We start from the raw sequence: 12500 nt of genomic DNA on the forward strand, positions 1-12500 counted from the left end.
GACACGCAGGGTCCCCCTACAGGACACGCAGGGTCCCCCTACAGGACACGCAGGGTCCCCCTACAGGACACGCAGGGTCCCCTACAGGACACGCAGGGTCCCCCTACAGGACACGCAGGGTCCCCCTACAGGACACGCAGGGCACTGCGGCGGCGTGTTTCCATCCCAGACAGACGCCAGCCAGGGGGAATAAACCAAACTGATGAGAAACATGGCGACGCCTGTTCCACCTGCTGTCTGTCAAATATCTGAGATGCAGCTGTTAGGAACATAATGCCCATAATCTCTAAGATTATCTCCTAAATAAGGCCAGAAAAATGCCCTGTGTCTCAGCCAAAGAAATATTATATTTATATATGTTACTATTTATCATACAATCAGGAGTGCTAGTAACGTTTTCCTTCTCTCTCTCTCTCTCTCAGTATACAAATGCAAAGAGAAGTGTGGTGATGTTGAAGCAGAGGACGCAGTGTGAGCGAGTCCATCACAAGGACATGGAGCATCAGGTGATGATGTCACGCCTCTCCCTCTCTCTCTGAGCGTTCAGGGTAGCAGGACGCTTGGCGAGCGCCATTCCAGCAGCGGTCTGACGGTTACTTACGCATATATTTTGTTAGAATGAGGATGAAAATCTTGCAGAATTCTTTCTACCGTGTGAATGAATGTCAAATCAAACTTTATTTGTATAGCGCATCTCATACACAGAGGCAATAGAATGCGCTTCACAGAGTGAATGTTTCTGTGAATGTTCCTCAGGTGAAGAGAGTGATGAACGGACTGTTCCATTCCCTGAGGGGGCAGTTTGTGCTCCATGAGTCGTACCAAGGCGGCTTTGTTCTAGGGGCCATCCTGAGAACTATCAGGGTAATCAACCAGCTATCAATCACCTCTCCTCCTGTTCTCACTAGTTCTAGTTCTATTTTCCTACTCTTGCACTTTGGCTCAAGCGCTAGATTCTGCTCTTAGTCACTTGTTTAGAAGGGAGATGCACTTGTGAGTTCTGGTGAGTAGTAGCACACTTGACTACCTACGTTAAATGCAATTACTGTAAGTCACTTTGGAAAAAAATGTGTGCTAAATGACTTTACTGTAGTTCTATATGAATGAGGTGCCCAGCGCTGCCCTGCACTGCTGAACAGCTGCAACAACTCGTTTCATCACATGATGTCATATATAATACATTTGTGTTCATTACTTTGATCCAACTTTCTGCTCTGTAGAGTGTAACTCTTGAGCTCCTGATGGCTGTGGAGGAAGAGGAGGAGGAGGAAGAAGAGGAGGAGGAGGAAGAGGAGGAGGAGGAAGAGGAGGAGGAGGAAGAGGAGGTCAAGCCCCAGACTGGTGTGAATCGCCTGGCGCAGCCTCTTGCGTGTCATAATGGCAAATTGTCTGGCCAATCACAGCCTCGTTCCATCTACGATGACAGAGACTCAGATCACCCATAGTGCAATTCTGTCTGACCTATCACAATCTCAAACAACTTCAGTTGAAGCATCGCCTGGTCTAATCACATCCGATAATGAAAAACCCTGACCCAGAGATGACCCCTGACCCAGAGACGACCCCTGACCCAGCCCCACAACTCCACATGAAGAAAGCGTGCTGGAGCTCAAAGGCACACAGTCACGCTTGCTGAAGTTAAGATTATTTGGGTTAAATGCTTAAATTCTCTGTTTAAAATCACAATCAGTGACGTCGCTGAACTGGTTTGCCCTTTGAGGTTTTGCGTGATTCCGTCTTCCGTGTCACTCTTGGGCCACCGTAGGTGATAGTACTGCTTTCATATGATAACAAGCACAACATTTATTAATAACCCATGTTATTTATTTTACCATTCTTATTGTGTGCTATATTGCGTAAGAACTTGGGGTTTATCACCATTACAGGTTTGTTAATGATGCTGGTGTGATAAGCTGCCCTGTGGAAGATCAGCCTGAACTGGGAGTGCTAATGCTAATATGCTAATATGCTAATATAACGCTTTTGCTGTTTGAGCTCATCTTGCATATGATGTTATAATCACTTGTTATAATCACTTGTTATAATCACTTGGGAGTCATTATAGTCTGTTGGTGGCTAAGGGGCTAACTATTCAGCTCCGTCAAACAGGGAGGCTGTTCCAGGGGAGGCTGTTCCAGGGGAGGCTGTTCCAGGGGGGTTGTTCCAGGGGAGGGGGAGGCTGTTCCAGGGGAGGCTGTTCCAGGGGAGGTTGTTCCAGGGAGGCTGTTCCAGGGGAGGTTGTTCCAGGGGAGGTTGTTCCAGGGAGGCTGTTCCAGGGGAGGCTGTTCCAGGGGAGGCTGTTCCAGGGGAGGCTGTTCCAGGGGAGGCTGTTCCAGGGGGGGTTGTTCCAGGGGAGGCTGTTCCAGGGGAGGTTGTTCCAGGGGAGGCTGTTCCAGGGGAGGCTGTTCCAGGGGAGGTTGTTCCAGGGGAGGTTGTTCCAGGGGGGGTTGTTCCAGGGAGGTTGTTCCAGGGGAGGTTGTTCCAGGGGAGGTTGTTCCAGGGGAGGCTGTTCCAGGGGAGGCTGTTCCAGGGGAGGCTGTTCCAGGGGGGGTTGTTCCAGGGGAGGTTGTTCCAGGGGAGGCTGGATGTTTAGAGCTCATTGAGGAAGTGGGAGGTGTTTTTTGATAAATACTGACTGAGGCTTGATGTGACTGTTCTTACAATCCATGTGTTCCTTCTTGTATTGATTCTAATAACTACTTTGTATTCAATATGTCAAATGTACAATAACATGAAATGCTGCTTTTTAACCTGCAGGGCAACTATATGAATGCAATACTAAGTCTAAATTGTTTTTATACATTTAAATTGTTATTAAAGCTGTTAATTCTGTCTTAACGTCTTTAATACCAATGTTATCTTTTCGTTATCGCAGACACATAGCACTGTATAAATAGCATTATTTGGTAGAAGACAGTATTTCATTAAAAATCAACAGGCTGGACCAATCAGATGACAGACCAGGAAAGGATCAACAGACTGGACCAATCAGATGACAGACCAGGAAAGGGTCAAGCAGATTTATTTGCATAGGTTTTCATGTCGCACTAATAATGTACTAGTGAGAAAAGTGAGGTTAACACTTTACTATGAACATCTTGCCATAACATCGTTGTTACAGTGATATAATAATCATTGTGGGATAGAACTCAAAAATTCTTAACTTTTAAGGTAACACTGTCCCCAAATATTGCTGCTAAAACAATATTTAAAGGCATTATTGGTGACTTATTACATGTTGGTACAGGCATGCTAACATTGCTACAACAGTGTTATGGCAATATTGTGAGTAGAGTGCTACCAAAGTGATAGAAACCCATACATATCACTCCACAACATAAAATAGGTCCCATTTCAGGGCAACACACAGATGAAATACAGATTTGACTAGAAATGGTTCACCCGACTAGAAATGGTTCACCCGCAGGTCATCATTTAAAACGAGTATGTCTGATGATAACGTAGGAATGAACCACAGGAAAGATTCTCCTGAACCATGTTCAGCCTGAATGAGCGCTAGCGTGTTTGAGAACCGTTTCATGTCACGTGTAGTAGTTCAGGAGATCTAAACATATAAAATAAAAAGCCAACGGATATAAAACGTTGTGTTTAAGTGATGATTGTGAAATTCAACAGTACGTTTCCATGACAGCATGCTGTGATAATTATGGGTAACGACTGGCAGTTGCACATGAAAGCTCTAGACATTCAAACCCTGGTAGATTGGGAGTAGGTTCCTGTAGGTATATATGCTGTATATATTCTATACACACTAGAGCAGCGATCGGTGATATGCACACGAGAGACGGCCCCAGGGAAGGTGAACAGCTGATTGGACGAGCGGGGGGAGGGGGGGTAAGTACTATACATGATAGCATCTTTTTTCTCTCGGGCTTCAAGAGAAAACAGTCAGAAGCAGAATACATTAAGTTTAGACTCATCGTTTAACTCTTATGTTGCCATTACATACAATATAGATGTGTGTTAATGTACATCCTTCACGCATGCTAAGTTACACATCACTGTAAGAGCACTTGAATGGGGAATAGATAGAAACGTGGTTATAACCTGGTTAGGGACCCTAGATATGAGCATTAAAGGGTCTGACAGAGAAACCCTCCCGTCCCCCTTTAACCTGGAGAAACCCTCATCTCTAACCTGGAGAAACCCTCCCAACCCTCATCTCTAACCTGGAGAAACCCTCCCAACCCTCATCTCTAACCTGGAGAAACCCTCCCAGCCCTCATCTCTAACCTGGAGAAACCCTCCCAGCTCTCATCTCTAACCTGGAGAAACCCTCCCAGCCCTCATCTCTAACCTGGAGAAACCCTCATCTCTAACCTGGAGAAACCCTCCCAACCCTCCTCTCTAACCTGGAGAAACCCTCATCTCTAACCTGGAGAAACCCTCCCAGCCCTCATCTCTAACCTGGAGAAACCCTCCCAGCCCTCATCTCTAACCTGGAGAAACCCTCCCAGCTCTCGTCTCTAACCTGGAGAAACCCTCCCAGCTCTCATCTCTAACCTGGAGAAACCCTCCCAACCCTCATCTCTAACCCTCCCAACCCTCATCTCTAACCTGGAGAAACCCTCCCAGCCCTCCTCTCTAACCTGGAGAAACCCTCCCAACCCTCATCTCTAACCTGGAGAAACCCTCCCAGCCCTCCTCTCTAACCTGGAGAAACCCTCCCAACCCTCATCTCTAACCTGGAGAAACCCTCATCTCTAACCTGGAGAAACCCTCCCAGCCCTCATCTCTAACCTGGAGAAACCCTCCCAGCCCTCATCTCTAACCCTCCCAACCCTCGTCTCTAACCTGGAGAAACCCTCCCAGCCCTCCTCTCTAACCTGGAGAAACCCTCCCAGCCCTCATCTCTAACCTGGAGAAACCCTCCCAACCCTCATCTCTAACCTGGAGAAACCCTCCCAGCCCTCCTCTCTAACCTGGAGAAACCCTCCCAGCCCTCATCTCTAACCTGGAGAAACCCTCCCAGCCCCCTTTAACCTGGAGAAACCCTCCCAGCCCTCATCTCTAACCTGGAGAAACCCTCCCAGCCCCCTTTAACCTGGAGAAACCCTCCCAACCCTCATCTCTAACCTGGAGAAACCCTCTCATCCCCTTTAACCTGGAGAAACCCTCCCAACCCTCATCTCTAACCTGGAGAAACCCTCCCAGCCCCCTTTAACCTGGAGAAACCCTCCCAACCCTCATCTCTAACCTGGAGAAACCCTCTCATCCCCTTTAACCTGGAGAAACCCTCCCAGCCCTCGTCTCTAACCTGGAGAAACCCTCCCAGCCCTCATCTCTAACCTGGAGAAACCCTCCCAGCTCTCATCTCTAACCTGGAGAAACCCTCCCATCCCCTTTAACCTGGAGAAACCCTCATCTCTAACCTAGAGAAACCCTCCCAGCTCTCGTCTCTAACCTGGAGAAACCCTCCCAGCTCTCATCTCTAACCTGGAGAAACCCTCATCTCTAACCTGGAGAAACCCTCCCAGCCCTCGTCTCTAACCTGGAGAAACCCTCCCAGCCCTCATCTCTAACCTGGAGAAACCCTCCCAGCTCTCATCTCTAACCTGGAGAAACCCTCCCATCCCCTTTAACCTGGAGAAACCCTCATCTCTAACCTAGAGAAACCCTCCCAGCTCTCGTCTCTAACCTGGAGAAACCCTCCCAGCTCTCATCTCTAACCTGGAGAAACCCTCATCTCTAACCTGGAGAAACCCTCCCAGCCCTCGTCTCTAACCTGGAGAAACCCTCCCAGCCCTCATCTCTAACCTGGAGAAACCCTCCCAGCCCTCGTCTCTAACCTGGAGAAACCCTCCCAGCCCTCATCTCTAACCTGGAGAAACCCTCATCTCTAACCTAGAGAAACCCTCCCAACCCTCATCTCTAACCTGGAGAAACCCTCCCAACCCTCATCTCTAACCTGGAGAAACCCTCATCTCTAACCTGGAGAAACCTTCCCAGCCCTCGTCTCTAACCTGGAGAAACCCTCATCTCTAACCTGGAGAAACCCTCCCAGCCCTCATCTCTAACCTGGAGAAACCCTCCCAGCCCTCATCTCTAACCTGGAGAAACCCTCCCAGCCCTCATCTCTAACCTGGAGAAACCCTCATCTCTAACCTGGAGAAACCCTCGTCTCTAACCTGGAGAAACCCTCCCAACCCTCATCTCTAACCTGGAGAAACCCTCCCAACCCTCATCTCTAACCTGGAGAAACCCTCATCTCTAACCTGGAGAAACCCTCCCAGCCCTCATCTCTAACCTGGAGAAACCCTCCCAACCCTCATCTCTAACCTGGAGAAACCCTCCCAACCCTCATCTCTAACCTGGAGAAACCCTCATCTCAAACCTGGAGAAACCCTCCCAGCCCTCGTCTCTAACCTGGAGAAACCCTCCCAGCCCTCATCTCTAACCTGGAGAAAACCCTCCCAACCCTCATCTCTAACCTGGAGAAACCCTCCCAGCCCTCATCTCTAACCTGGAGAAACCCTCCCAGCTCTCATCTCTAACCTGGAGAAACCCTCCCAACCCTCATCTCTAACCTGGAGAAACCCTCATCTCTAACCTGGAGAAACCCTCCCAGCTCTCATCTCTAACCTGGAGAAACCCTCCCAGCCCTCATCTCTAACCTGGAGAAACCCTCCCAGCTCTCGTCTCTAACCTGGAGAAACCCTCCCAACCCTCATCTCTAACCTGGAGAAACCCTCCCAGCTCTCGTCTCTAACCTGGAGAAACCCTCATCTCTAACCCTGGAGAAACCCTCCCAGCCCTCATCTCTAACCTGGAGAAACCCTCATCTCTAACCTGGAGAAACCCTCCCAGCTCTCATCTCTAACCTGGAGAAACCCTCATCTCTAACCTGGAGAAACCCTCCCAGCCCTCATCTCTAACCTGGAGAAACCCTCCCAGCCCTCATCTCTAACCTGGAGAAACCCTCCCAACCCTCATCTCTAACCTGGAGAAACCCTCCAACCCTCATCTCTAACCTGGAGAAACCCTCCCAACCCTCATCTCTAACCTGGAGAAACCCTCCCAACCCTCATCTCTAACCTGGAGAAACCCTCATCTCTAACCTGGAGAAACCCTCCCAACCCTCATCTCTAACCTGGAGAAACCCTCCCAACCCTCATCTCTAACCTGGAGAAACCCTCCCAGCCCTCATCTCTAACCTGGAGAAACCCTCCCAGCTCTCATCTCTAACCTGGAGAAACCCTCATCTCTAACCTGGAGAAACCCTCCCAGCCCTCATCTCTAACCTGGAGAAACCCTCCCAGCCCTCATCTCTAACCTGGAGAAACCCTCCCAACCCTCATCTCTAACCTGGAGAAACCCTCCCAACCCTCATCTCTAACCTGGAGAAACCCTCATCTCAAACCTGGAGAAACCCTCCCAGCCCTCGTCTCTAACCTGGAGAAACCCTCCCAGCCCTCATCTCTAACCTGGAGAAACCCTCCCAACCCTCATCTCTAACCTGGAGAAACCCTCCCAGCCCTCATCTCTAACCTGGAGAAACCCTCCCAGCTCTCATCTCTAACCTGGAGAAACCCTCCCAACCCTCATCTCTAACCTGGAGAAACCCTCATCTCTAACCTGGAGAAACCCTCCCAGCTCTCATCTCTAACCTGGAGAAACCCTCCCAGCCCTCATCTCTAACCTGGAGAAACCCTCCCAGCTCTCGTCTCTAACCTGGAGAAACCCTCCCAACCCTCATCTCTAACCTGGAGAAACCCTCCCAGCTCTCGTCTCTAACCTGGAGAAACCCTCATCTCTAACCCTGGAGAAACCCTCCCAGCCCTCATCTCTAACCTGGAGAAACCCTCATCTCTAACCTGGAGAAACCCTCCCAGCTCTCATCTCTAACCTGGAGAAACCCTCATCTCTAACCTGGAGAAACCCTCCCAGCCCTCATCTCTAACCTGGAGAAACCCTCCCAGCCCTCATCTCTAACCTGGAGAAACCCTCCCAACCCTCATCTCTAACCTGGAGAAACCCTCCAACCCTCATCTCTAACCTGGAGAAACCCTCCCAACCCTCATCTCTAACCTGGAGAAACCCTCCCAACCCTCATCTCTAACCTGGAGAAACCCTCATCTCTGACCTGGAGAAACCCTCCCAACCCTCATCTCTAACCTGGAGAAACCCTCCCAACCCTCATCTCTAACCTGGAGAAACCCTCCCAGCCCTCATCTCTAACCTGGAGAAACCCTCCCAGCTCTCATCTCTAACCTGGAGAAACCCTCATCTCTAACCTGGAGAAACCCTCCCAGCCCTCATCTCAAACCTGGAGAAACCCTCCCAGCCCTCATCTCTAACCTGGAGAAACCCTCCCAACCCTCATCTCTAACCTGGAGAAACCCTCATCTCAAACCTGGAGAAACCCTCCCAGCCCTCGTCTCTAACCTGGAGAAACCCTCCCAGCCCCCTTTAACCTGGAGAAACCCTCCCAACCCTCATCTCTAACCTGGAGAAACCCTCCCAGCCCTCGTCTCTAACCTGGAGAAACCCTCCCAGCCCTCATCTCTAACCTGGAGAAACCCTCCCAACCCTCATCTCTAACCTGGAGAAACCCTCCCAGCCCTCATCTCTAACCTGGAGAAACCCTCCCAACCCTCATCTCTAACCTGGAGAAACCCTCCCAGCTCTTGTCTCTAACCTGGAGAAACCCTCCCAGCCCTCATCTCTAACCTGGAGAAACCCTCCCAGCCCCCTTTAACCTGGAGAAACCCTCATCTCTAACCTGGAGAAACCCTCATCTCTAACCTGGAGAAACCCTCCCAGCCCTCATCTCTAGCCTGGAGAAACCCTCCCAGCCCTCATCTCTAACCTGGAGAAACCCTCCCAACCCTCGTCTCTAACCTGGAGAAACCCTCCCAGCTCTCGTCTCTAGCCTGGAGAAACCCTCCCAGCTCTCATCTCTAACCTGGAGAAACCCTCCCAGCCCTCATCTCTAACCTGGAGAAACCCTCCCAACCCTCATCCCTAACCTAGAGAAACCCTCCCAGCCCTCATCTCTAACCTGGAGAAACCCTCCCAGCCCTCATCTCTAACCTGGAGAAACCCTCCCAACCCTCATCTCTAACCTGGAGAAACCCTCCCAGCCCTCGTCTCTAACCTGGAGAAACCCTCCCAACCCTCATCTCTAACCTGGAGAAACCCTCCCAACCCTCATCTCTTACCTGGAGAAACCCTCATCTCTAACCTAGAGAAACCCTCATCTCTAGCCTGGAGCGTCGTTTGACCGTCCCTTGTGATATGAAGGACACAGGTGGGAATAGTCTGCAACTGATGTCAGCAGACTGTCGACTCATTGACACATCTGAGTCAAATAATCTAGGGATAGGGCCCAGAGAGAGGTTTGGGACCAGGCTCTGGTTTAAAGAATCTAGGGATAGGGCCCAGGGAAAGGTTTGGGACTGGGCCCAGGTTTACATAATCTAGGGATAGGGCCAAGGGAGACATTTGGGACTGGGCCCAGATTTAAAGAATCTAGGGATAGGGCCCAGGGAAAGGTTTAGGACTGGGCCCAGGTTTACAGAATCTAGGGATAGGGCCCAGGGAGAGGTTTGGGACTGGGCCCAGGTTTAAAGCGTAAAGACAGCAGATTTGCAGGTCGCTGCAGTGCTAGTATTGGTGGTCCTCCATAAAAGAGGGCAGTGCTACTAAATAACCCCAGATGTCAGTCAGTGCACACAAGGTCATCAGCTAAAAGTGAAGGTCAGAGCTCCTTTGAGGGCCTGACGGCCCCTAGGAGACACGGGCGTTCAGAGTGAAGGGTGAGGTCAGGAGCTGAGAGACTGGGACAGGTATGAAAAGGCACACCTACATTCAATTAAAAGTGTGTGACTACGGCATTGGAAAGGTCAAACTAAAGACACAGTCACCATCTTTTGAATTCCTTTTGAGTCATAATGAAAATCGATTTAAAACTCAATTATATTGGTGTCCCTAAAAAAACAACAATTAGGGTTTGTTAAAGAGCAAGTACCCCTTATTTAACCAGAACCTTCACTTTCACAGAATCCCTCACTATCCAAGGTAAAGACCATATTAACCCAGGGTTGAAGCAGTGAATAGAAACTCCTCAAAAAAATTTTGGAAACATAATTTCGCTTGATTATTTCTCCCCTTTAAAGGAGTCCTATTATGCTAATTTTCAACAATTTAATATACGTCTTTGGGGTCCCCCAAACATGTCTTTGAGTATTTTTGCTGAAAATCCCACTCAGAATAAGCGTTCTAGCCTCTATACCCCTCTGAAAATCCCACTCAGAATAAGCGTTCTAGCCTCTATACCCCTCTGAAAATCCCTCTCAGAATAAGCGTTCTAGCCTCTATACCTCTATACCCCTCCGTGGACCAGGAGATCAGACTGAGCGCTTTTTCACACTGTATAATGACATGATGTAGTAGAAGAGTCTTTAAATCAATATTCTTCTGTTATTCTGCGTATGGATCTACTGAGGACCCTGATAGGATCAAATGAATGAGGTGTGAAAATGGCCAATATGTGTTTTTTCTTTATTACTGTGGGAGATTCAGTGCAATCATCCAATCTACCAAGCAACTCAAAACAAGAGTGAATACCAACACAAGAATATTGCAGGGGATTTTGGCACATTTTTTGGGGCGCTACCCACACGTTTAGCTGTGTTGCTCATTCCACGAATGTACAATCCTTATAAGTTGTACCTCGTTGCAAAGGTGACTAATCAGGCTTTCCAACGATATAAAATACAATACCAGTTGGTATTATTAAAAGGGAGAAATAATTGACCGAAATGACGTTTCCAAACAATTTTTGAGTGGGTTGGTTCTGGTACTGTATTGTATTGGTTCTGGTTCTGGTACTGTACTGTATTGGTTCTGGTTCTGTATTGGTTCTGGTTCTGGTACTGTATTGGTTTTGTTCTGGTTCTGTGTAGTACTGGTCTAGTTCTGGTTCTGGTACTGTATTGTATTGGTTCTGGTTCTGTGTAGTACTGGTCTAGTTCTGGTAGAGCCGGATGCGCTGGGAGATGTTGCTGCGACACAGAGGGCAGTTCTGGACGGCTTCGCTGCAAACACGACAACAACAGACATGACCACACGGCAGGAATATGACCTGGGACTGGACGAGAGAGATAGGGAAGACAGGAGGAGAGGGGGAGGAGAGAGAGAGGAGGGGGAGAGAGAGACAGAGGGGGAGAGAGAGGAGGAGGAGAGAGAGAGGAGGGGGAGAGAGAGACCGAGGGGGAGAGAGAGGAGGAGGAGAGAGAGAGGAGGAGAGAGACGGAGGGGGAGAGAGGGGAGGGAGAGGAGGAGAGAGAGAGGAGGAGGGGAGAGAGACAGAGGGGGAGAGAGGAGGAGGAGAGAGAGAGGAGGAGAGAGACGGAGAGGGAGAGAGACGGGAGGGAGAGAGAGGAGGAGGAGAGAGACGGAGGGGGAGAGAGAGGGGAGGGAGAGAGAGAGAGGAGAGAGACGGAGGGGGGAAGAGAGGGGAGGGAGAGGAGGAGAGAGAGAGGAGAAGGGAGAGAGAGACAGAGGGGGAGAGAGAGGGGAGGGAGAGAGAGAGAGGAGGAGAGAGAGAGGAGGAGAGAGACGGAGGGGGAGAGAGAGAGGAGGAGGAGAGAGAGAGGAGGAGAGAGACGGAGGGGGAGAGAGAGGGGAGGGAGAGAGAGAGAGGAGTAGAGATACGGAGGGGGAGAGAGAGGGGAGGGAGAGAGAGAGAGAGAGGAGGAGGGAGAGAGAGACAGAGGAGGAGAGAGAGAGGAGGAGAGAGAGAGGAGGGAGAGAGAGAGAGAGGAGGAGAGAGAGAGGAGGAGAGAGACGGAGGGGGAGAGAGAGGGGAGGGAGAGAGAGATAGGGGAGGGAGAGAGAGAGAGGAGGAGAGAGACGGAGGGGGAGAGAGAGGGGAGGGAGAGAGAGAGAGGAGGAGAGAGACGGAGGGGGAGAGAGAGGGGAGGGAGAGAGAGAGAGGAGGAGGAGGGAGAGAGAGACAGAGGGGGAGAGAGGAGGAGGAGAGAGAGAGAGGAGGAGAGAGACGGAGGGGGAGAGAGGGGAGGGAGAGAGAGAGAGGAGGAGAGAGACAGAGGGGGATAGAGAGAGAGGAGGAGGAGAGAGAGAGGAGGAGAGAGAGAGGAGGAGAGAGACGGAGGGGGAGAGAGAGGGAAGGGAGGGAGAGAGAGAGAGGAGGAGAGAGAGGAGGAGGGAGAGAGAGACAGAGGGGGAGAGAGGAGGAGGAGAGAGAGAGGAGGAGAGAGACGGAGGGGGAGAGAGAGGGGAGGGAGAGAGGAGGAAGGGAGGGAGAGAGAGAGAGGAGGAGAGAGAGGAGGAGGGAGAGAGAGACAGAGGGGGAGAGAGGAGGAGGAGAGAGAGAGGGGAGGGAGAGGAGGAGAGAGAGAGGGGAGGGAGAGAGAGAGGAGGAGAGAGACGGAGGGGGAGAGAGAGAGAGGAGGAGAGAGACGGAGGGGGAGAGAGAGGGGAGGGAGAGAGAGAGAGAGGAGGAGAGTTAGTAT

At 50.5% G+C, this 12500-nt stretch overlaps 2 protein-coding genes across 2 annotated transcripts in view; one reads left to right on the top strand and one right to left on the bottom strand.

Moving 5' to 3' along the window:
• The window catches only part of fkbp15a (FKBP prolyl isomerase family member 15a), a gene marked incomplete at both ends in the record, with an annotated part of 27177 nt that extends 25732 nt beyond the window's left edge, over positions 1–1445 (top strand). The window contains 2 exons of the mRNA XM_084455785.1: positions 757–864; positions 1221–1445. Coding sequence (XP_084311911.1) covers positions 757–864; positions 1221–1445 — 333 coding nt within the window. The remainder of the gene's footprint in view (positions 1–756; positions 865–1220) is intronic.
• Positions 1446–10814: 9369 nt separating this feature from the next.
• The window catches only part of lrsam1 (leucine rich repeat and sterile alpha motif containing 1), a 27093-nt gene continuing 25407 nt past the window's right edge, over positions 10815–12500 (bottom strand). The window contains exon 25 of the mRNA XM_084460683.1: positions 10815–11113. Within this exon, the coding sequence (XP_084316809.1) occupies positions 10991–11113 (123 nt within the window). The 3' untranslated portion in view covers positions 10815–10990. The remainder of the gene's footprint in view (positions 11114–12500) is intronic.

Source organism: Borostomias antarcticus (assembly GCF_949987555.1).
Source record: "Borostomias antarcticus genome assembly, chromosome: 2".
Classification (NCBI taxonomy): Eukaryota; Metazoa; Chordata; class Actinopteri; order Stomiiformes; family Stomiidae; genus Borostomias; species Borostomias antarcticus.